This window comes from Ammodytes marinus, assembly GCF_949987685.1.
Source record: "Ammodytes marinus genome assembly, chromosome: 19".
Taxonomy (NCBI): Eukaryota; Metazoa; Chordata; class Actinopteri; order Uranoscopiformes; family Ammodytidae; genus Ammodytes; species Ammodytes marinus.
Window position 1 is genome coordinate 3,240,524 of NC_137223.1, and position 22,129 is coordinate 3,262,652.

Consider the following 22,129-nt stretch of genomic DNA (forward strand, 5'->3'; position numbering starts at 1 on the left):
TTCCCGTCAATGTGGGACTTTGCAGCTGTTTCGATCACAAAGACGGCAGTCATAATCCTAATGGTGGCCTCACGGTGCTGCGGATACACATGTGAGCCTGGCTTGGACATTATAGAATCAAGACCATTCCTCCATCTCTTGCTTACAGCAGCTGGAAGCCATTTATTCTCAACTGCTCAGTTTCATTGGAGGACCTGGAGGGGGAGAAGCAGTGAGAGTTGCCAATTTTTTTTTTCTGTACACTTCGCAATCCCGAAGTTCCAACCCATGTCCGTCATGTGTTTTTCTCAAAGGAAGTGAAACCTTACGCCTGATGACACAGCAGAAAAAAGGGGGGAGCCGCAGAGTAATTTATGCCTGTACATAAAATGGAAAGAGCACCAGATTATATATTGTGTGCTTGGAACCATTTCCAGAGGTCCATATGAAAAATGTTAAATTGTGTTCCGTGTCAGAGGAAAAGGCAAAGGGGGTGGTGTGTCAGGGCTGCATGGTGATTGGGGGAGCTTTTCTGTCTGCCCACTTTATAAGTGCACAGTATAGAGATGGCTCAGGGCCACAGTTTGCCTCTCATTTAGTCTTTACTCAATATCTCCAGAAATGGTTGCTGGACTGACATCTGACTACATTGTGTTAGCATGAAAAAGCCCCATTAAAGCTTTATGGTACTGAATCACATCGTACTGTTTGATATGTCCCTAATATCCTGGAGCATTGACTTGATTCTAGATAGAGATGAATACTGAATCACTATTGGTTAGCAGATGCCCACCTTGACGTCCTGCCTGTCAATCACGCCGGTTGTCACGGTGACTCCCTGGTGGTTGAGAGAGCAGGCCATCACAGCCTCCTGTGCTCTCCAGCCTGTGTGTCATGTGCAGGAGGCCACTGAAGTGCTGCTCTGCCTCCACCATGTTTACCTGCTCTGGGCTTTATCTCTCTCTGGACAACCTTCACCTAAACTCAGGCTCAGGCATGTACGCACGCCGGAGATCAAACAGCCTGTCAAATATTAACCCGTGTACGTTTAAAACTTGTCAAGGTTTTTTTCTGGAGTGATTCCGTCCGTGCAGTGTGGCTTTCCTTTTTTTTTTCAAATCAAGTTCCCCTGAACGCCAGCTGTTACAGCCACTTTCTCTAGGATATGGAAACATGTTGAAGGTCAACTCTCATGCAAAATTCACTTTTTCATGGTATTTCAACATTATGGTTCCCTCCTGTGACTAAAGGCTCCCTAAGTATGAGAAAAAATCAACCCGCTCTTATGATGTCATAAGGGGAGAAGCCACGCCTCCTCATTACCAACCTAACTCAGCATTACCTCCACCTGTGATAAGCCACACCCCCAGATTCCTAACTGGCAGTTAGGTTCAAACTGGGCAGTTAGATTCATGGCCAATCAGAGCAGACTGGGCTTTTTGGAATGAGGGGCTTGAAGAGACAGGCTTAGCCCAGCCAAATGTTCGTCTTGCCCACCCAATCACAAGTGAATAATTTTTTTTTTTGGCAATTAAAAAATGTATATATTATACCAGGACCATTCCTAGCTTCTGATTGGGTGGGCACGGCAAAAGCCCGCCTCGTAAGACACCTGCTTTTTTTTTTTTTTTTTTTTAAGATATTTTTTTGGCATTTTTATGCTTTATTGACAGTGCAGAGAGACAGAGGTGAAATGGGGCAGAGACGGGAGTGACATGCAGAGAACGACCGCGGGTGGGAATCGAACCCGGGTCTGCTGCTGGGCCCGGCCCGGGAGGGGGACGCCTTACCAACTGAGCTAAAGGCGCCCCCAATCACCTGCTTTTCTGTAGTTACTCACCAAGTCCACTGAGTGCAGTCTCTCTGTTTCAAAGGCAGTAACTCTACAACGTTAACCTGTTCATTCAGTTGGTGAATGCTATGCGGATCACCTCATTCATTTCCTACTTTATAATGTATAATGTATCGCATATTTAATGCCTCGTTTCCACAGAGCAGAGCTGGTCGGAGCAGAGAGGCTCAGAGCGGGACATCTCGCTTTTAAGAATCTGGGTGGTGTTTCCACCGAAGACCCTACACTTATGGTAGGGCGGGGTTTATGCTGGACGGCAATAGCCGCCGCCAGAATATAGTATCGGGCTGTGGAACAACTATGGTCAAGCCAGCGGCCTCTCGTTTTTGCTTGGCCAAACCAGCCGCTCCTATATTTATTCCCCCCGTATTACGCCGGAAAATGCATAGAGACAGTGTGTAGCTCCACCTTTTCGGCACCCTTTCAGATGGCTGGTATCCCAACGGAGGAGTACCAAAAATAGGAGCGGCTTAGAGCGGTTAGGCTCGCTTATTTCCGGACCCTACCCAACTTTTGGCAAATGAAAAGCCAGAATAAACGGACCGAGCTGCTCCGACCCGACCCGCTCTGCTTGGTGGAAACGAGGCATCAACAGGCCTACAGTAAATGGGTTTTCAGGTTGTTGCAGGGTGTGATTTGTATATAAAAAAAATGTTTAATGCTGATGCAATGGTGAATGACCTATGATGTACAGTGTTTGCAATTTTACTACTTTTGTCTGGAAAATTCCCTATTAGTAGAAACCCAAATTACAATTTTGAACTTGAAAATGAGCATAATATGTGACCTTTAAAGTGTTAACCCAGTGACATTATACATCAATCAAACACATGAAGATCAACTTTGAAGACAGGGTTGGACGATTCCTGCGTGGAAATTGGCACAAATATACAGAAAGTGGTGCATCTTTTACATTGTGAGGGGACAGTTGAAAATGTTCTTCAAAATAACATCGAAAGCAAAGCACATTTGAAATAAATAACACATTTCTCTTACAAATGATCAGCTCAAAAAAAGTGCACTTTAATGCACAATATCTTGGCTGGGAACAATGGTCAGGCAACTAGTGAGGACTCCAATTTTATCCATAGTCCTGACGATAAGCCCCCTTCAAAAATGAAAATTGCAGAGGCTTATTTTGATATGATTATTATTATAAATATTGAAGTGACAGCAGGGCAAAGGGAGATATCTGATTACTGACTAGCTCCCCTTTTTAAATGAGCTTAACTGACAGTGGAAACCTTGCTGTGAGGTCAAAAGAATTAGGACAGAGGCAGAAGTGTGAAAAACTAGACAGCAGAAGAGAGAGAGAGAGTCAGGCTTGGGACAAAGACTGCATGGGCTTCTGTTTCATTATCAACACACATGATTTATGATCTGTTATGAGAAGACAAGATGGTGAAGGCAGCACCATGTGGAGAAAAATCCTCTCGTGTTAATATGTAGTAGACGAGTTAGCATCCAGCCTGCATTGTAGAAACACACCAGGGTCAGGGTCATGTTTAACTGCTTGGTAGATTCATCGATAAGCACTCATTTCATTTCACGTTTGGGCAGACGAAAGTCAAACTCTAACTAATGACTGACAGGTTAGCATGCCGTGCTGCAGTCAGGTCTGTTGCTGTGTGTGTGTGTGTGTATGTGTGTGTGTGTGTGTGTGTGTGTGTGTGTGTAGTGATGGTGAAACCTATCTCCTGGCTAGCTCACACTCAGCACAACAGACAGGGATACAAAGAAAATATTTTCAACCCAACCGAGTAAGTCAGTGTGTCAGGTTCCCATCCAGGTACCACACATCAGCTTCCTCTGTCTTTCTCCCTTCTACCTTTTTCCTTTCACACTGAGTGAAAACAATATTCAGCCAATATAGGGTCAGAAGACCTCTTGTTATTGCCATCAACGTCAGTCAAGCGCATGAGTTCAGGTTACAGATTCATCAAAACAGACCAATCAAGGCCTCTAAGGTCTCTGTTGGGTCCAGAGGTCTCTGGCCCTGCTCTGTCAATACACCACAAGCAAGTGGCTTTTATGGCACCAGGCCCTGGAACAGCCCCATCTGGCATTCCCACAGGCAGGGGAACCAGAGCTTGTCGTCACACAGATGCAAATGTCACTGACCTGACAGTATCGGGTCAGTTTAAGGACTGGATCTCCCCGCCCCCAGCATTACGCACTGTGATTGGTTGATTACAAATTTCCAATTTTCCCTTTCTTGTGTGCAGGTGCATTATCTACGGCACTAGGGAAAACCACAGCTGCTATGTGAGCACTAGTGACGTCTGTCAGCCTTGTCTGATATAGTTAATGGCCCAAGTGTCCCATGTCTTCATGTCGCAAGAGCATGGAAGTCAAAGTCGATGCAGTTGATATTTTGTCCCAGAAAAGCGTTGACAAGGTTTTGTTGTAAGACGCTTAGCAATGTTTTATTTTGTGTGTGTGTGTGTGTGTGTGTGTGTGTGTGTGTGTGTGTGTGTGTGTGTGTGTGTGTGTGTGTGTGTGCGCGCGCGTGTGCGTGTGTGTGTGTGTGTGTGTGTGTTGATAATGTGATAGAACAAGTGGGACCCGCTAATCCTGAAGGGATCCTGCTGAGCCAAAAATGTGCCTAACAGCACCGGTTGCCATGTCAATCATAAAGAAACCCTCTCTACAGCCTTTAACCAGCTTAGTGTTAGTTTATCAAATAAGAGACGTTATTCACTGCCGTATCAGAGCGGGACATTAAGAGTAAACTGTGTACGCACAACGGACACTTAAGTTATATAAATTACAATAAATATCCGGGTGCATGAAATCTATCAAAGCAACCCAACTTCTTCTAACCTGAATTGTGCCTGGGGTCAACTGAAGAAAGCATCAAACTACAGGTCCAAACTGAGACTCAGAGATCATTGAGGCCCTGGGTGAAATGTAACAGCAAGATCAGCATCAGATCACAACATAACCTAGGGTCACACAACCGTTCTCCATTCTCCCTGACACGCTATAGCTCAACAGGGCACCAGTGGGTTTTCATTGTGTTGTCCAGCAGGAGTCCATAAACAGCAGCCAAGGCACGGTCCCGAAAGTGAAGGGACACGCATGGACTGTACTAATTTGATTAAAACAGGACTTGAGGGAGGCTTTCATTTCAAAGGCCAGCACACACACACACACACACACAAATACACATAAACACACACAAACACACATAAACACACACAAACACACATAAACACACACACACACACACACACACACACACACAAACACACACACACACACACACACACACACACACACAAACACACACACACACACACACACACACACACACAAACACAGCACTCCAGGAAATTAAACCACAGTTTGATTCCATAAAAGGAGTAATATTCTTCAACATATTTGATTTGATTAAGCTGATTGCAAATGTAGAGATAACAGGACATATATAAGGAAATAAACTACATCTGGTCTGACCCTGCAAATGTAGACCAACAACATCCCTTGACAAAAATGCTCTCCTTTATAGTGTAATGTTTGTGGGCATTTAGCTTTTAGCGTGTTCAAAGTACCAGTTAATAACTGTCTCACTCTTCAACAGCGAGAGTGATTATGAAGAGAAGAAGCATGTTGCGACATGTGCTACATTTCACGTCCCACAACACAGAAGGCTTGATGGGTTTTCCATGTGTAAGCAGCACAGGTGTTTCAGTCAGACATGGAGGAATATCCAGAGTTTGTGCTTGGTTGCTACATAAAGAATCATACAGTCTACGCAAAGAACAAAAAGTATATCATTACTGTGCAATAATGAGAACGGTGGGGTATGTTTAATCTGGGTGTATGGCTGTACCTTTTAATCACATCCGTTAATATTGCACTCCATGTTAGGATAAATGAAGTCAAGTTGGACCAAATGGAATTGTCCCCCAAAAACAAAATAAGTCATCATTACATGAGAAGGCAAGGGGCATCATCATAAACTGGTCTGGTAACACCGCTCCACTATTGGTGGTCAAAGTGTTGTCATATCTTGAGCGCAAAGGGCCATTCCCAAGCATGTCTCAGATAAAGTCCCTAGAAGGGTTGTGCCCCAACCCTTAACATTTATAATGTCAAGAGAACCATGCTTTAACTCTGGCGAAAGACAGAAGCTGTATTCTTTGATCTTCAACTTGGTGTTAATGAACATTTGTCACCCAACAGTGTCTCCTATATTGACGTATTACTGTGTGTCAATAGAGCCATGAATGCAGACAACCGAGGGGAATGTGGTCAACAGGGTTAATATGAATGGAAGGGAAGCTGCTGTCTTAAGATAAACCAAGTGCTATCATGAGGTCAAGTCCTTAGCCAGGATATGGTGGGCAGTTCCTCTTGTGAGGGCTGACTCTGACCGAAGCAGACAAAAGGCTAAGGGAAATACTGGTTGAGTGAATCTATAACCTTGTTAATGGGAACTACTGTCTGCAGTGGAAACGCAAGCCGAACCAAACTATACCACTCAGTGGGAAACTAAGCTTAAGTAGGCTCAAAAACATTACCTTACAAGTTTATTTGCAGTATTGACGTATATGATAGTATTCCCGTCTATACAATATTTTGGGCTGCAGCTTAACAATATTACCATTGTCTTTTTTTCAGTTAGATAATCTACCAGAATGCCAAAACATTGAGATAATACCCCGTACAGGTCGACAAAGTCCCATAATGCAACTTTATGGCATCTTTAATCCTTTTCGACTCATCCTGCCTGGTGACTGCCAATGTGAATCAACACAATGCTACTAATTTAAATGGCATAAGACGATATATATACAACCGTTTTCAGTTCACAGGATGCATAGTTATTCACCGTGACTGTGTTGATGAACATTGTCTCGATTTTTCCAGTTCGAACTCTATGGAACCTTCTATCTCAGTAGTTCAAAAATAAACCCATCTCAATCACGACAGATGATAAACACTCAAATCTAATTATCGTGGGAGCTACTGTACACGGCATCCTGGAGCCTCATTAGGAGAGCCCTCAGAGGTTATCAAATCACTCTCAGTGCCGACAAATAGTCTTTCAAGTGCTAACTGCTAATATCCAATGGAGTTCATAGTTTTTTCTCATTTAGTTCTGTCAATTGAAACCCTGTTTTTATCTCCCACTGGGACAAATTACCTATGTCAGCTCAGCTATAGGACATGGATCCCAGATTAGAATGATTCATGATGTTTATCAAGTCTTGGCGGTCCCTCCCACCACCCCCTCCACCACATGCCACCCCCTCCCCCCCCCCCCCTTGGCACTTCCTCCTACGTCAGAAGCCCTTCAGCGGGCTTATTCACTCCTGTCACAGGTCCTCTCCTGACAGGAAGACCTGCTGGAGAGTCTCGGTCGGAGCAAGGACTTCATGTTCTCTCACGGAACGGACAAAACAGCTTCTGGATGGACATGCAGCATCAATGTGTGCTCACCTTCAGGAAGTGGACAAGTGCAGGAAAAACACAGGGCATAGCATGCAGGAAGCGCATTGTTATCGTCATCAGAAGCGCAAGATAGGCCAGGCACGGACTAAATATAAACCTATAGGCATTCAATCTTAACTTGACAGAGGCAGTGACGAGTGTCTCCACTTCAGCTGCAGATGTTAAATCTCATAGTAGGGTATTATTATTATGGATAATATTAATGGACATTGTTCCACCACTGCTCTAGATTTAACTCACACAGTCCCATCAATGTTCTAGGTTCGTGGCATGGTGGCGTTGTCAAAAGGACAGAAGAGAAAGCTTTTTATATCTTCTGCCTGCAGATCGAAAGAAAACAAAGCCTGGAAGAGCATTCTAAAAAGGTAGACCACGTGCAATGAGTAAAACATTCCTCTTATGACACATCAAATAGAATGGGAACCTGTAATCCTGCCCTCATGGATACTATATAAGATGTGTCAGGGCTGTGAGAGAAAATGGATGTGGAAAAAGCTGTACAAGGTATTAGGTTTAACACAGCAGAATCGTACTGACTGAGCTAACAAGTTGGTTTTAAACGTAGCCTGTGAGAGCCTCTGTTGCTATTGCTAATCCACCACCACCCTTACTTTCCACCTGTCTCTACATATCTGGCACACTATTCCTGCTCTGAAATGAACATTGTTATCAAATCAAGTTATGCAAATTGTTGTAAATTGTGAAACGCCAAATAGCTTCTGGCTTACTTCCTTGGTTCGCAACAGATGCCGGAGTGATACATTGTTTGGTTTTTCACCAGGTTAGTTTCCTGTGCTCTGAATCTGTTGATGAAGGATCAAAATGCAGCAGCTTAAACCACATGAGAACTTTCTTGTCACTCATTGGTCAGATGTGTCTGGGGCGGAACAATAACGTAGTTCCCTAAACTGCTCTACAATTGGTCAGAATTTCCATGCAGTAAAACTACAGAAAGAAACTACAGGAAGTAGATCGTATTCCTCATCCCATAATGCTTAGTGTAGCTGGCTGCAGGAGCTTGTTACACAGTGCTTCCAGCAGGTCGGTCAAACTCAGTCAGCTCACGTTCTCACCACAAACAGACCGCACCAGAGTTGGGTTGAAAGCGTACTAAGACCTCCTTTTCCACAAGGTCTCACTACGCTTGATTGATCAGCTTTTGGTGCCGGCTACGATGGCTGTGTTCTCACCTATGCAAACAAACTGCAGCAAATGTGGAAATGAAGCAGAATTCGCTCCAATTAAACCATTCACGGTAAGGTGTGCAAGCGCCCATGAGAGCCCTGAAAGCCTGGTGGAGATGAGACCCAGAAATGGAAGCAGCAAACCAAGATGAGACAGCAAAGAAAGATAGATGATTCAGATGATGGCTAAAAACACAGAACAGAGCTGTATAGGTCAAGAAGACCAACTTTGTCAAGACCAAATCAATTCCAAAAGATACCAAGTTCAAAGGTTTGGACTGGAGAGACCTTTATGATTACGTAACATGCTGAATTTGAACCAACTCCAAAGGCACAGCTTGTCCTATTTCATGGTTAACCACTGCTCGGCATAGCCGCCAATGACTAACTTACGGATCTTTTTGGTTGTATTATATTGGAATGATGGAATAGATAAACTAAAGTTTTTTCGCTTTACTTGTTATTAGTTTTTCTCATTTCTGTTTCTTCCACTTATGATCATTCATCATTCATTGGATTCAAACTGTCCTATTAGGGGGACGAAAGGCATAAGAAATAGCCAGAAAAAAGCTGTAAATATTAAGCCAAGTCTTGTTCAAATGTTCTGTTATTAGACTGTAGTTATCTTCAGCATGGAAAGGTGTGTTCGGTGCCTTGACTACACAAAAAACAGAAAAAGTCTGAGTGGCATTAAGGAGCTTTGAGTCCAACTGTCGTCCCTTCCTCCCCACATTCCCATAGTCCAGTTGTCTCAGTCTCACTTGGGGGGAAAACCTGAGTGCCAGAGAACTTGGGGTCATTGGGGGCGGGCGGTAGTGTGTGAGCGTGTGTACATTGGGTTGACTTGCAGGAGTATATACCCAGAGCCGGCCCGAGGCATAAGCGAACTAAGCGGCCGCTTAGGGCCCCCGACTGCCTGGGGGGCCCCCTAAAAAAAAAAAAAGTTTGTGTGTTTGATATTAACATCATATTATGCAAATGTGAGTTATCATACAAAAAAAGGAATAAAATGTTTTGGTCTAGATAATTAATAGCCTAAAAATGTAATCAGTTCATCTGTGAGGAAATCCGAAATTATCTGATCATGTCACGTTCACATCCATGCACAGTGTGTATTGAGTTTATTTAAAAACAATTGGAAATGGGGCTGCCTTCAGTTGCCCTGCCCATGCACTGTGTATAGTCTATAGCCTATTTCAGCCTTGTCTGTGGAAAAAAAGATACAGTAGCTGGACAACAGAGTTCTTCTGCTTCGTTCCTCTCACTGCATTTAAATGCATTCATTATATTACAGAGAAATATGTCCCGTAAAAGAAAAAGAGCTCCAAGCCCAACCCAGAGGACCCTCCGTAATATTTTATATTAATATTTTTATGGAAAATCCATGTGTCCTTCTTCAATAGCTTCTAATTCATCTGACCAAGTTTCTCCAAATTATTTGTTCACACAAAATTTCTCAGATTTAGCCTCTTAATTTTCCTCTCAAAGTGCACCAGATTCATGCACTTCACTTTAAAAAGGTTAACAAAATCTCACGGGGGGGCATACCCCCGGACCCTCCTAGGAGGTCTGAATCTCGGCTGTCTAATATTTTCGCACAACCGCACAGTGGAGGCTCTAGCGGAAAACACTGGGTGTGTGAATGATATTTAACAAAGATCTATAGTTTCAGCAGCGCTAACATTGGAGAGGGGCCCCCTAATCATATTTCGCTTAGGGCCCCCTGAAGGCTTGGGCCGGCTCTGTATATACCCATACTTATAATGTATGTCAATTACAGGGTAAGTCACCATATCTCAACAGGAATTAATGGACTGCCAGTATTGTTTTGTGTGTGCAGTTACTGAGGAGCATTCTAGTGGGAACATCTGCTTATCTGGCAAAAAAGCAGGACAGTAGATACAACATGACAAAAAGGCCAGTTGATGACAGTGGAAAAAGTAAGAAGAAATGGTCCCTTTGCTAACTCATGGAGCAGCTTTTTAGTCTGCACACAGTGTATCCTTGAACTGCGAGACGTTTTTCATGCTGATCTGCAAAACAGCAGCACTCAGCAACAGGTGATTACAATCACAGCATAGGGTCAACATTCATGGGCAAACGCCATGCCATAAATCACACACACACACACACACACACACACACACACACACACACACACACACACACACACACACACACACACACACACACAAATGAGGATTTTTTCTGTTACCATTTCTTTAACCCTGATCCCCCAATCTACTGTCTGCAGTAAAAAATCCATGCCTTAAACAAGCTTTGCATGAACCCTGCCATTATCCAAATTCACTGCTGGCGTGTGGCCAACAAATCCGACTCCAAACAGAAAGTCAGGGAATAAACTTTCTGAAGGGCACCTCCTTCTATCCCATGTGAGTCACTTTAAGTTATTTGCCAAAAAGAAGAAGAAAAAAACTTTTAGTGTTTCCTGGAGTGCACTACGAGAGGCATGACACAATGACATAGTAGTCGAGCAGAAGCAGCGTCTGTGGCACACATTCATTCATTCATAGTTAAGGTTTCCTCAAATAACTAAGGTAATACCACATAGACGTAGTTATTACCACGTGTAGTACCGTGGCATTACCTGGCCGCCACCGAGCAGTGTATGCTACTTCTCAAACCCCCATAGACGTGTCAATATTTAACTACAGTTATAGTAGCTAGTGTTCCGAGTTTCACTTCTGTCATGCAGGAAACGACATATCATATTACTTGCTAGCTGGCGTTAGCTAGAATGGCAAAAACGTGTGTGTGTCCGCATGGACTTATAAAGAAAGGTTCCCCCATTATGTTATTACAACAAACAAACACATCAAATAATGTGATAACTTGTCAGTGTGCGGACGGGTCTTCCCGGTGCGAAAGCCACGGGTTCCACGCTCTAAAAAACGTTAAACGTTGTATGTGCGCGAGCAAGTCACTGTTAATGTAAACTTTGATTCACACTGTCACACTCTATATGGTTACACAACACTGGATGGACAGCTTCAGAATCCTAACCGCTTCTTCTCTCATTTGTTAAATGACATTTCATACAAATAAATGTTTGTGTAGGCCTACACACAATGTAGCAACATCACGGAATGAAAAGTAACTTTTAATGCTGAATCTTAACGGCACTTAGCCTACGGGGAAATTCAAGTTGGCGTCTGCTTTGAGTGTGTGAGACCCCCTACCCCCCCGCCTCTGTCCCTCCATCCGTCCCTCCCTCACCTGTCTTGAATCGGAGGTCTTCATCGTTCTCGTTGCCGAACTCCCGGAGGAGAGAGAGAAAGAGGATACCGAAGGCGTTCTGGATCCCGAACACGGCGCCGTTACACCACATGGCAGCCAGCATAACCACCCAGCCCCAGCCGCCTTCAGGGTGGACAAACTCGACCTCCTCCGCTGCCGGGACGGCCACTTTGCTGTCCCCGTTCTCCTTCTTCTCCTCTTCGTCTTCCCGGAGCCGCTTGTCCTCCGCGGGAACCTCAGCCTCCTTACCCGCCGCATCCTCCTCTGGCATGATGTTACCTTCTGTCATAGTTGCTATGTTGGTTTTAGATGCAGGAACAATGAAGCAACTGCAGCTTAGCGTTGTTTCTATTATTTATCTGGAGATATGTGTAGCCCCCAACGACGCTGGTAAGACAACTACAAAACTAAAAAACAATTCAGATACAGGTACTGTCAGTGGCGGCTGTCAGGTCAGCGAATAGTGGCATCCATTGACGTGAAGCTGTAGTTAGAGTGGAGCTGGTTTGGCAGCATCTGTACTTACAGTACTGTCATAAAACTGTTGCAATATTATAAATAGACAGCGGGGAGGGGCGTGGCGCCGGAGAACACTGCAGCTGATTGGACACTGTCCTTACCCGCTGCTCGTGACGACCACAGACTAACAGGTAACGACTAAATGAATTATATAACAAATATTTTGTCAGTAATAAAGTAAACTCAAAAGTGTATTTTGAAATGTTCCATTTAATGTAGCCAACAAACCAAATTTAAAGAAATATAAAATTGATATTTCTGAATCCTGTATAATTTGTGGTATTTTCAAAGAGACTGTTGAGCATTTGTTTTGGATTTGTAAAATTGTTTTGGATTTATGTTGAGGATGTTTTAATGTGTAGTGTGGCTCTAAGATAGCCTAACTTTCCAAACGGGACATATTATAATTTTAATATGAAGGGAATGATTTTGAGGAATGCCATGTTTTCATCTTATAGGCTATCTTTTTATTTGTTACATTTTAAGTCCATAAATGTAAGTGGTCTGAATGAAAACCTAATATTCACCCATTAAAAAGTGTCATTGAATTCCATTTTGAAACATTAAAAGCCACCAGGGGCCTCATTTATAACGGTGTGCGTATAGAAACCATCCTAAAACATTGCGTCCGCAGAAAGCCAAAAATGTGCTGCGCAAAAAAAAATCAGATTTATAAAACTGTGCGGCGCACAGTTTCACGCAAACTTCCCTTTATAAATACCCACCTGCGGTGAATTGTGCGCAGACGATCTCCACCCCGTGTCCTCCCACTTCACCTCCCAATTTCATCCCACAATCTACCATACATGGCGAATGCTAAATAGCTCCTGAATATGATGACGCACTTAATAAGCACGGAATTTTGACTGACATGAGGAAAAAAGGGAGGCAATCGGCCGCAAAGAAAGCGACTGTGAACTGAAGGAAGAAAGCCCGTGACGTGCAGCTGCAGAAACTGACACACACACACACACACACACACACCCGCGCGCTTATCACATATCATGATTGGCACAGTCGTTGTAGTCTTTGTAAAGCAGTTTCGCCCAACTTTGTACTGTATGCAATATCACGTATTAGCGTAGGCCTACCTGTAGTAGCCTACTATATGTAGGCCTACTGTATATAAAATATGGTGTGACAAGTGAAATAATGCTTATAGTCTATTCGAGAGAATTGTTTATCTCCCGTGAGATCAACACATTTCCAACAACGTCAGATTATAGTTTAATCTTCCAGAGGGGGAATTGTTATGGGAAAGAGATGTGTGTAATGATTTGCTAAATTCATAACATGATTTTATCTAACGAAATATACAATTTAATTAATATCTGTTGGGCTTAACTTTGTACAAAACTACTTTTTACTCACCTCTTAAAATTTGCTCTCCCGCTGGGCACTCACGGAAACACCTCCCGACGTATAGGATATTATTATAGAGCAGCGCTAAAAGATTCAATTTATAAAATAACCAAAGCATGTAGACCTAGGCTACTTGATAAGTAATTCAACCTACATCACAACTGCATGCCATAGGCTACAGTAGCCATATATTCGCAACTATAGGTAAGCTTATACATTTTATTGACTAAATATATTGGGTGCCAAGCATCATATGTCTGTGTTTTTCTGATGACTGAGCTTTATTTCGTGGTGTTGCCATTGAGTGTCGCTGATTCCCCGAGTCAGGAAAACCTTGCGGTAGCTCTACGCATGGTCGACAGTTGGCGTAGGAATACGCACACTTCTCCGCAAATAATGTTTTTATAAATACCAACGTTTGCCACCGCACATTTTCCCGCACATTTCTTTCTGTCTACGCAAGGTTTTTGGGCGCCGCAAGCTTTAGCCTATAAATGAGGCCCCAGGGACTCTAAAACATCTACAATGCAAACGCTTAATGGAATCATACACCCCTTTCTGTTCCCGTTTGTATTTCTATTCTAACTAACTCTATTCCTAATTTTTGTATTGTATTTTTATTTTAATAGTAAAGTCTTGGAGGGAAAAAAACAACCAATTTACAGAAAGAAAATATTGCTTTAGTACATACGTTTTGCAGTTTTGCACAACTATGTATAAATGATATGCAGTCTAATGGTTCCACCGTAGACTCCTGACTGCTGTATTGCAGATCTCACTTCCCCTTTGCAGGCTGCTAAAAATAGACACAACTGCCAGGCGAGCACATGGACAGTTATGCAGAGGGAGTGCGGGGAGCAGGAAAATGACAGAAAAAGTGGGCCTGTTGTGAGTGAACTTTGGTTGGAGATCCTAAGACAAAAAAAGAAACTAAAAGACACCAAAACGGTGGGCCTTGTTTGATTATAATCCCAGTATCATCCCCTTGAAAGACCCCCTACTTTATTTAACAGAACTTTCCTAGGTGACTGACTAGACACAGGCCATTCCTAGAGCGGGAATTTGTTTTTGACCCAAACAAAAAAGTTAAATCAGTTATTATTATACGACATAAATGTTTAGCTGAGAGTTCTCATTGTAATTAAAAGATGAGGATACATACATTTTGGTTAATAAAGTGTAAACTAAGAGAGACAGAAGAAAGTGTAAGGGATTATCTGTTGTGAATGAAGAACACCTGAATACCCACAGTGAACTAGTAACCTATAGCATTAAAATAATACTCTGTAAATTTGAATCGACTCTTAATCGACTTTAATAATATTAGTTATCCTCAACAGGATTAAACAAACTATGGTAGTTTGTGTTCAACTGTCAAAGCGTAGTCTTGTTATGTTACTGTTCCTTCAGAATTCTTGAGAAACAGTGATAAGGTTTACTGTTGCTGGAAATGACATGTTAATATAAGACTGTGTCTTTAGACTACTTTTTCGTAAACAAATCTGAATTGAATTTACCTGGAACTGTGTGGAATTTGCCCTAGTGGAGATGTACACAAGTGACGAAACAAACACTGTTTAGGAACAACAGCATGCTGGCAAATAAAGTCTGACATTATGATATCATGAGCACAGAAACACATTTGACTAAAAAGTACAACATAGTTTGGTTTTTATTATTCTTAAAAGTGATTGTTTTGTGTTTAGTGATTTTTACACACTTTTAACTTACAGAAGAAATCAGAGACAGCTATGAGATATGGTGGACTCCATCGTCTTGTGCTGGTCGTGTGGTTTAACAAGAGAACAAAGCTGACACATTTAAGTGTAAGTCACATGGAAAAGAGAAAAACACAATAGGACCAGGGATAATAGATGTGTCTGGGGGGCTGCTAACATGTCCATACTCTGTAGTAAACGCTGACAATGATAAGCACATGCTCATTCTGAGTAGCAGGGGACAGCTGCCAGACAACCGTGTGTATACACAGCTGGTGAAGGCACCTCAGCTCTCCAGTTTGGCCACTTTGGGGGCCTGTGCGTCTGGCTCTGCTTCCACCACCTGTCCCCTCCTCTTCCTCAGGCCCTTCATCTTGCGTGTTTGCAGTTTAGAGAGATCCTGCCTCTGCATGTGCAAGCGGCCCAACTTGGTGCCAAAGGCATCGCGGGAGATGTTCTTCTTCTTCCCTATCTGTAACGGGTGAAACAGTAGGAGAATTAACACTATGCAAATGAGAAATATGCTTTTATTTGGGTTACTTTAACACTCCTACATTAAATACCAGACAAAGGCACAGTGGTTGGTGTGGGACTGACATGTTCTTATGCTGTAAGGAAAGGTTCTATGGGTTAGAAAAGGGGTCTCCAACACGCCCATCGCGAGCTATCGGTATCTATCAGCTTAGACAGCGCAGAGAAAAGTCTGATGAATGCATGAGTGATGGCCCAGGCACCTTTCAGTAAGTTTACAGAAGTGCCACACTGTTACTGTCTTTGACCTTTGGATAAGTGTATTAAGTCATTTTAAGGGGGAAAACACATTGTATTTATTATTTCAACTATTAGTTATTTGTAAAACAGCATGCTAGTGTAGCCATACAAGATTTATTTTCTGAATTTTCAATGCTGCTTTATTTGTATGTTTTAAATTGGGAAACAAATGTTCCAAAACGACCAATAACCTCTGTATTTAATAAGAAATCAAGCAAGTAGGCTAATAATAACCATTAATGAATTATAGGCTATCACATCACAGTAGGCCTAATTGTCCACAATAATCTCACAACAGCCCTCCATCCAAAAAGGAACTTTAAAAAGTTACAACTGTAAGGTCAGTTGTCTGTTTTATTCAAATAAGCAGTTGTTTATTTCTGTAGTGCGTATTGGCATCTTTGAGCAATTTTCGGCACGCCGCTTTGCGCCGCGCCTCCTCCACACCTGGCCGGTGACCACCTTGACTGAGACATTTCCTGGGGGGAAACACTGATGCTACACAAAAACAAGTCTAATATAGACATTGATGTCAATTTTCAGTGGCCCACAAAAAGTGTAAGTAATTTTTTCTTGGAAAATTATTGGGAAATTATTTATGCATTGGGTATTGCAATTTCACACGTGTACAAACAGAAGCTTAATTCATTTGATGTGTGCTATGTAAATAAATATAAGTGATTTGATGCAAGTAGCTCTTGGCTACTTTTTTCAAAGTAGCTCTCAGTTGAAAAAAGGTTGGAGACCCCTGGGTTAGAACATTGATGTGCTGCACCTCTTTAAATAAAGTTTCTATTTCCCTCTGGCGCCACCCTCAGGACAACCGTTACATTTCTTAACCCACAGGGTGGTCAGGCTGTGTGAACAGTCCAAGTTGACTTTACATTTTTTTTCCACCCATCCAACAATTTATTTTTCATTGGACAATTGTAGCTAAAACGTGTAAAAAAACATGTTAGTGAGCATTAAGACAACATATCCAACCGCCCTCATTCTAATGTAATACTCATTTTCCACCAAAGGAAAGCTAAAGAGTCAGGGAAGATGACTTTACCTTGAGAGCCTTGGGCTGTCTGTGAGCCACCTTGTACAAGTCGTCTGAAGCCAGGTGTGTTCTTCTGACAACAAAGTCGAATGACGGCCCGATCTCCTCCAGCTCGATGCGCGGTGTGCGGCACCCAGACTTCTTCAACAGACACCTACAATCACACAGAACATCGTGTTATCACACAAAACATCAATGGCTGCCCAACACAAAATTTGACTTAAATCAATATCACGATTATTTGAACATCTTACCTCGATTACGATAAATGAAAGATTTTTTTATTTTTTTGTTGCCCTCATAGTTCAGTGACGAGGATGGTACTGTAAATATGCTCTACGATTAAAGCCGGGATATTATTATCTAATGAAAGAGTGCATATTTAATCTTTTTGATTTACATTTTTTTAAGGAAACACACAAATTAACTATTTATTATGGTTGGAATATTTCAAACTGAAATTAAATAATCGCATTAATTGAAATGGAAAATGTCTTATTTTAGTGTTAAAGTTAAAACCCCTGTGTTTGAACCAATCACTTCAGTTTTCTACCCAAACGTTCTATACAAACAAACGCAGAGTCATGTGATTACACACATACGTTTTTTTTTAAAGGCGACAGAACATGAACACACACGGTGCGAAAGCATTAAAAAATATATATATTTTAACAAATTGATTACTTTTGTATTTACAACAACACCACACATGATTCAGTCACTGTCTAAGGTGGCAGGTAGAATCACCAGTATTGGACCAATTCAGATTGAAAGCTTTTCTTTACTTGTAGCTGCGCATGTAGACTTTCCCCTCCAGGGCAGTGAAGTGCAGCACATGTTCTAAACCTGCCAGACGCACTGCAGCTACACTGGGGCCTCTGAAGAAGTCTGGTGGAAGGAGGAGGGGACAGTTAGCAGCAGGGCCAAAATATACCATGGTCTACCTAAATGAAATGTAGAAGCACGTGTCTACCTGTGAGGAGGCTCCTTAGGCGTTTGTGTTCATTGTCTGTATCAAAAGCCTCCCCTGCAAACACCAGCATTGGTTTGGTCCCCTCTGGACATTTACTGGCCTGAAACACAACAACACAACAAGCAGAATGGAAGAGACTGTGAAGACCGGGCAGAAACATCATGGCAGTATGGCTCTACGATTAATGACAAGAAAAGCTTTATGACAACCTGTGTTCTCCCTGTTCTTGAACAAATGTCTTGTTTCTTTTAGTAAGTAGACTAAAAAAAAAACTATTTACACCTAAGAACAACACAGAGTGGAGCCAAATAAGTGCAACCATTACCTTAATGTCACTCAGCGAGGCGTACTTCTCAATTCCAAGTTCAATCATGTCGAGCACGTGAAAGTCAAACAGACGACCTGCAAACACACCAAAGGAAACAATGACACACGTCACCATGCCTCAAGTCTTTCTCTAATATTACACATTTCTTTGTGATGGACACGGATTAGTAATAGATAATGGTGGCAGACGTTGAGTTATGTAGAATTGTGTGGGTGAAAGAAATGTCCTTGGAACATGTGCATATACCGTTAATACGCTCGCAATACGAAGGAGCGGCTGCTTTTAAAATAGGAGCGGCTGGTCAGACCAATCAAAAACAAGCTGGCATAAACCCCGCCTACCTAAAGGGCCAGTGACGGCGGTGGAGATGCGAGCCAGATCTAGCTTAGCTGAAACAGGGCTGAAACCAGGCATAAAGGTCCTGGTAGTTTTGGTGGTCAAATATAATAATGAGTGCTGTCTTGGTTGTAGGTTACAAACAAACAGGAGAGGAAAGAGAGGTTTACCAAATATGAGGTTGTTGGGCCGTTTCTTGTTGTGGGAGCCAAACAGAAACAGAGAGCAGTCGGACTTCTTGGAGAAGAATTCCTGATAAAAGGGAGTTCAAATGGTTAGGGATCACACTGGTCACATGTTAACACATTTAATAAAGGAATAAAGCAGTTGAGTCCTACTGGGCTTTCTAGTACACTTACCAGTGATGTGGAATCCTCAAACGGCCGTGTTATGTTCTTCCTGAAAAGCAGGTAGAGACTGTATTCAGTGCCCATATCTCACACTAGCAGAGAATGAGCTGCCTGTACCGACGACTCTCCCTTCACACTACACACACCTGGTGCAGAGGATTCCTAGCTAATCCTTACACACTGTTAATAAACTTATTCGTTTATGGCACATTCAAATACATTTTTCGATCATTTCAATGGAAGCTTTTTTTGAAGAAGAAATGATATAAAGTTTTTCCCAAAAGAAAAAGACAACGGTTACTGTTCACGGTTAGAGAGATGAGCCACTCACTTCTTGTACAGGACTGCATTGGGCTTCTTCAGGGCATACTGCAGAACAAAAACACATTCTGCTTTGAAAATCACAATTCTGATAGTGAGTCAACATGTTCCAATGAGTGCGATCCTAAGGGTGGTTTTAATCCTCTGCACGCCAATAAACCACACGAAAAAAAGAATATTTTTGGAAGGTGAATTTTGTCGCGTCTCACTTTAGGAAGCGACGTCCCAGAAAAATCAAAAAAATAAAAGCAGCAAATTTACGAAGCAAAAATCACGGCGCTGGTGTGGAAGCTTGTATTGACTCTGTGTATACGTTCGGTATGTATTAATAAAACGCGCCCGGTGTGCAATGGCCTTCACTCTGTTGATCTGTGAGGAAAAGCCCCGGGTAGTTCTGCTCTCAGGTGTAGGAGGCTCTTAACTTCCCGTCTGGATTCACCACACTCACAACAGTCACCTCAACAACATCACTTAGGTCAGGACGACTGGAGTACAAACAGACAGATTTACTGGTGATCAAGGTAGGTTGGCTAAGCACAGTTGTCAGTGTTGACAAGGTGGCTCTCTTTTAACCTGGCTATAACTATGGCAACTGATGCTGTACGTATATTCTGCTCTAAAAAGGGTTTTCGTTCAGAGATAGGATTAAAAATCGTCTATAAAAAAAGCGGAGATCTACTCCTTTGGAAATCTGATAGACCCGAGGATATATTATCTACGAGCAATATAGGACTAGCTTCTCACTTAGAGAACTCCTTTCCTCTGTAAACGTGTCACTCCACACGTCAATGAACTGAACAAAGCCGTCCAACTACAGCAGAGTCAACTGTAGCATTGCGCTGCCGCTTTTTGCCACATGCGTTCAGTAATATGAACTACTCTATGCTAGTCACAAAGTTATTGCACTTTGTTCTCAGTGCACTATTGAACATGTTTGTAATGTTCAAGCGCACACACACAGGATGTAACAGCATGGCCAGGTTACTCACTATGTCCTTGAGGGCCTGTGTGACGGTTTGATTGGCGTTCCCTCCTTTCATAATCATGGCTGTCTTTACATCCTCAGAGATCTTGGGCGCTCTGCCATCCAAGAAGCGCTTGGCCCGCTTTGTCTTGGGTTTTCTGGACACACACAAATACAGGGGAAGATGACACACTACCAGAGCTTTGCACTTCAATCAAACAAGAGGTGGTTAGAGTGCCTATATGTACCAGGATTTATGAATGATGACCGTTTAACATGGAATGGATTATTTTGACATTTTTGAACAGCTTATTCTTTTATATTTAAAATAAAATGAAACATAACGTTGTTTTGAAATGTGTATTATGCTAAAGAGAAGGTATAATATCACCTGGACAGGACTGGTTGTAATACAATTATCCAAACTGACTGTCACTGGAATGTTTGGCTAGACTAACCACAAGGGATCAATATTCATAAACCATTGATATTTGCAATTGCAAATTTTTTCTTCTCGCACACCTGCATACACTTTAACTGCGGGGAAAATGTTTACTGTGTCAAAAGCCAATGACGAGAGGCTTAAGTTGTATCTTTAGATGAATTCATACTAATACACGTAAGAAAGTTGTACAAGTATGAACACGTGTGTAACCGACGGTCCAACAACAGTTTACTATTCATTGTAGCAAACGAGCGACCAGTGTAGGCCGAACACACCGTAATAGATCTAACTTCACGTAAAAGCAATGTAAGAACTTGTGTCACTGTCTATACATTAAGCTAACGCTTGCTGACAAACGTATATGGGCATGCTAGGCTAACGTTTGCAGTGTTAACAGGTATGTTCACGCCCTCGGAACGAGTTAATTCTGGATAAATAAATAAATACAGAGATGTAAACACAGTGAGTTCGCGGTGTTGAATTGTCAAACTTACATTACACTGTCTAACTGCGTCATTTTGGCGTCTTATCGAGTTCCTTCCAGCCGCACGCCGCACTGCTTCCACGTGAGTTCAATAGGCGGAAGACAACATTGGTGTTTTTCTTCTTCTTCGGTGGTGTGGTGGTTTGATTTCCTGCTCCGAGTGCACTACCGCCTCCCAGTGGTCACAACTACAACTACAGCAGACAGCACAGGCTGGCCACCAGGGGAGCCACAGGATAATACAAAACGCACACAGCCCGACACAGCCTTTGCAACGCATACACTGTAGAAAATATGGACCCCAACAGTAGGTCACTGCTACCACACACACACACAGGCACGTACACACACACACACACACACACACACACACGCAGGCACGTACACACACACACACACACACACGCACGACGTACGTACACACACACACACACACACACACACACTAGTACTACTTTAAAAGCCCTAGTTCTGGCTGATGGTTCAGTATCATATTGTTGATGATGTCACAGGTGTGCTTTTCTATTTTAGGAGACTGTTGGAGGTGACTGTCTTCGGCATGCACAGAAATGCTTATTCCTTCATTCTAAGGGAGTGGACATAGGCCAGGAATGCCTATTCACGATAAAGTTAGGAAAGGTTGCTGTATATGAATCAATGTTATGTCTGTCCCTCAAGGCAGCAAGCCTGATCATTTAAGTGTGTCCTATACAGTACCAGTCAAAAGTTTGGACACATCTTCTTCTCATTCAATGGTTTTTCTTTTTTCCCTTTTTTCTC

The 22,129-nt window shown here is 42.5% G+C and overlaps 2 protein-coding genes across 2 annotated transcripts in view; both read right to left on the reverse strand.

Moving 5' to 3' along the window:
- slc16a10 (solute carrier family 16 member 10) overlaps nt 1–12,212 on the reverse strand; it is a 42,546-nt gene extending 30,334 nt beyond the window's left edge. Inside the window, exon 1 of the mRNA XM_080047809.1 lies at nt 11,713–12,212. Coding sequence (XP_079903935.1) covers nt 11,713–12,022 — 310 coding nt within the window. The 5' untranslated portion in view covers nt 12,023–12,212. The remainder of the gene's footprint in view (nt 1–11,712) is intronic.
- Nucleotides 12,213–15,268: 3,056 nt separating this feature from the next.
- rpf2 (ribosome production factor 2 homolog) lies at nt 15,269–21,490 on the reverse strand. The gene is made up of 10 exons (XM_080047760.1): nt 21,360–21,490; nt 20,446–20,578; nt 19,467–19,504; nt 19,145–19,184; nt 18,956–19,037; nt 18,447–18,523; nt 18,122–18,221; nt 17,934–18,036; nt 17,158–17,302; nt 15,269–15,804 (listed from the first exon to the last, which is right to left on the reverse strand). The coding sequence occupies exons 1-10, from the start codon at nt 21,380–21,382 to the stop codon at nt 15,619–15,621; spliced, it is 927 nt and encodes a 308-aa protein (XP_079903886.1). The 5' UTR covers nt 21,383–21,490; the 3' UTR covers nt 15,269–15,618.
- Between the last annotated feature and the right edge of the window lie 639 nt (nt 21,491–22,129).

Bases quoted from the DNA above. Each gene is read 5' to 3' on its own strand.
- rpf2 (XM_080047760.1), bottom strand. From the start codon at position 21,382: ATGACGCAGTTAGACAGTGTAAT. The intron at 18,524-18,955 runs GTAAACCTCTCT...GTGTGTTTGCAG, and splicing joins GCCCAACAACCTCATATTTG to GTCGTCTGTTTGACTTTCAC. The intron at 18,222-18,446 runs GTAATGGTTGCA...GTTGTGTTTCAG, and splicing joins CCTCGCTGAGTGACATTAAG to GCCAGTAAATGTCCAGAGGG.